General features: G+C 35.9%; 1 protein-coding gene across 1 annotated transcript; it reads right to left on the bottom strand.

The window, feature by feature from the left end:
* Nucleotides 1–1,494: 1,494 nt before the first annotated feature.
* LOC124829906 (21 kDa protein-like) lies at nucleotides 1,495–2,697 on the bottom strand. Its single transcript, XM_047303497.2, has one exon. The coding sequence runs from the start codon at nucleotides 2,605–2,607 to the stop codon at nucleotides 2,038–2,040; it is 570 nt and encodes a 189-aa protein (XP_047159453.1). The 5' UTR covers nucleotides 2,608–2,697; the 3' UTR covers nucleotides 1,495–2,037.

The following is a 2,697-nucleotide window of genomic DNA, read 5'->3' as shown; positions in this document are numbered from 1 at the left end:
CAATTTTGGAGGTTTTTTTGACACTCTAATGATCATTCATTCTCAAATAGAGAGGCGAGTCATATGGTGATAGTAGCTGGAGGTCCTAGCTAAGGATCTTTCTCTATTTGGCAAAGGGTGTTTTAATAGACTAACCTTATGTGGTAGCTTTAATTTTTTTTATCATTAACTTACACTTCTTTTGTATTTTTTGTCGGTTGTTCATATATGTTGATTTCTTTGACGACATCTGGTGGGCATGAATAGAAAGAGATAATGTTTCCTTGAAATAGATATTCGGTGGATATAACATAAATGCATAGATGTTATTGTAGGTGTTTCTTTTTGTTGTTTTAGAAAACTCGATGTATATATAGTTTTAAAAATATTGACTTGTATATAAAGTTTCAATAGTTATATTTTATATAACTGTTACGAGACTTTATGTTTAATTGTAATATATTATTGATTATGTGATTGTTTTTTTATATTATTTATATTATTTATATTATTTAATTGGAATGTTATAGAAATAAAATTGTAAAAAAGTTTTAAATTGTAAAACATTCAATCTTATATTGATTCATGTGAACAAAATTATCTTAAATAACATAACACAAGTGAATATAAAAATAAACATAATAAGACATTTAATGTAATGTTTTATCACCACAACACTTCACCTAAAGATCTTAGAATAGCTTAAAATTCATACCTGTCCTCCACCATGGTATTTTAATAGAAAGAACTTGAAATTTTATAACCATAATGCAAATTGTACAATAAAGATGGAGAGAAAGTAGGTGAGTAGGTAAGATTATTTAGTGTGATGGAACGTTATAGGCTCCGTTTGAACAATTCATCATTTCAGACTAAGTTACTTCTTTTTTCCTCTTCTTCTGCCGTATTCATTGCTCACATTTTAGACTTCCATTTCATTTTTTTCATCCATAATTTACGCTTCATCATGCTAACATTTTCGTCTTAAATCTTATGGGCACACCTTAACAATTTAAACTCACTTTCAAATAACACATTTCCTATAATATAATAATAAGACAAATAATATATAATTAAAAAAATTCAAATTCATTATTTTAAGATATTCAATTAAATTTTTATTTATTTATTATATAAGTTTTTCCACGACTTATTTACATCGTGCCTTCTCAACTATAATTTTCCCTCCAAAAATAAATTAAAACCCCAAGTCATAAATCTAGAATCTTCTCACTGTTATACTTCAATCAATCTTCTTTCTTTGTTCTGAATTGTTTTAGATAATAATTTTTCACAAATTCACAGCTAATGTACGCGGAACGCCGTTCATCCATAATCCACTGAGTTTTACGCGCTGAGAAAGCGTGTTACTGACCAACATTTCCTTCTGTCCGGAATTTCCTCTTATTAAATTATTATTATATTACTATTATTAGATCAATAAAACTACAATTTAAATTGTTTAAATAATTATTATTATTCCGTTTTACATCGTAATCGAGATCGAATTTGAAGTGAGAAAACCAGAAAAACATTCATGTTCGATCAAACTCAGTTTTGATCTTACAATGCTGTTCGAGCAATCTATTTAACAACATTATAACAAAATTCATATATCTATTTAAACTTTTAAACTGGCTCACTTGATTTTACTATTAGAAAGTGGGTTTTAAGCCTAACTCAACCCCACAAAACCGGCTTGTAGGGTGAGGTATAGACATCTCGTGCGTGATAGTAGAAATTGGGTGGTCCGATAACGGCCCGATAGCGGGTGGAATAGAAGAATAGAATGTCCACTTAGAACTCGCTAGGATAGGCACTAACCATGGCTCTGATACCATATTAGAAAGTGAGTTTTTAAGCCTAACTCAACCCCACAAAACCGGCTTGTAGGGTGAGGTTTGCACCTCACTTATATATTATAATTTGGCCTTATCTCTAGTCGATGTGGGACTTCCAACATACACATTACACGAAACACAAAAAAGAACACCCGATCAAACCATACAGAACAGTTTTTTTTTTTCAGAACATAAAAAAAAAAGACAAAAACTTGGTTTAGTGTTTGGCAGCATACTGGTTGATGAGAGAGAGGGCATTGCTGGTGACCTGAGCAACATTCACCATTCTGCCCCTGATGGAGTCCTTGATCTTGCCGCTGAGCGCCTTTCCGGCGAAGCCGTCGCCGCAAGTACTCTCGTCGGTGAGCGCAGAGCTCACCCACGTCTCCACGTTGCTGATGTGCCAGGCGAAGTCCTGTCCGTTAACCTTGCAGAGCTTCAGCTCCTTCAGCGACCGTGACAGCCGATCGACGCTGTCGCTGATTTCCTCCGCGCAGTCTTTGAGGGCGGCGTACTCCCGTGGCTTGAGACCCCTGAACTTGTTACATTTGGACACGAAGGTTTTGGTAGACTCGGTTCGGTTGAGGGCCAGGGAGAGAGCCGTCTGGACGAGCTGGTGAGGGTCCTGCTGGATGGCGGCGGCGTACACCGATAGCGACTCCACGCAGAGGGCGGGGTACTGGGTGGTGCTGCAGGAGGATTTTATGAAGTTGGAGGGGTTGGAGGCGGCGAAGCAACTGTGGAGGGTGCAGAGAACAAGGAGAAGGAGAATCGAAAAGTTGGTCATTTTTGGTTTGAGAGTTGAGAGAATTGAGAGTTGAGAGTAAAGGGGAAGTTGGATCTGAATATATAGAAGAAGAGAAGAAGAAACGACTAA

The sequence above is a fragment of the Vigna umbellata genome, chromosome 3, assembly GCF_029865625.1.
Source record: "Vigna umbellata cultivar VRB3 chromosome 3, Vumbellata_1.0, whole genome shotgun sequence".
Taxonomy (NCBI): Eukaryota; Viridiplantae; Streptophyta; class Magnoliopsida; order Fabales; family Fabaceae; genus Vigna; species Vigna umbellata.
This window is presented reverse-complemented; position numbering and strand designations above follow the sequence as displayed.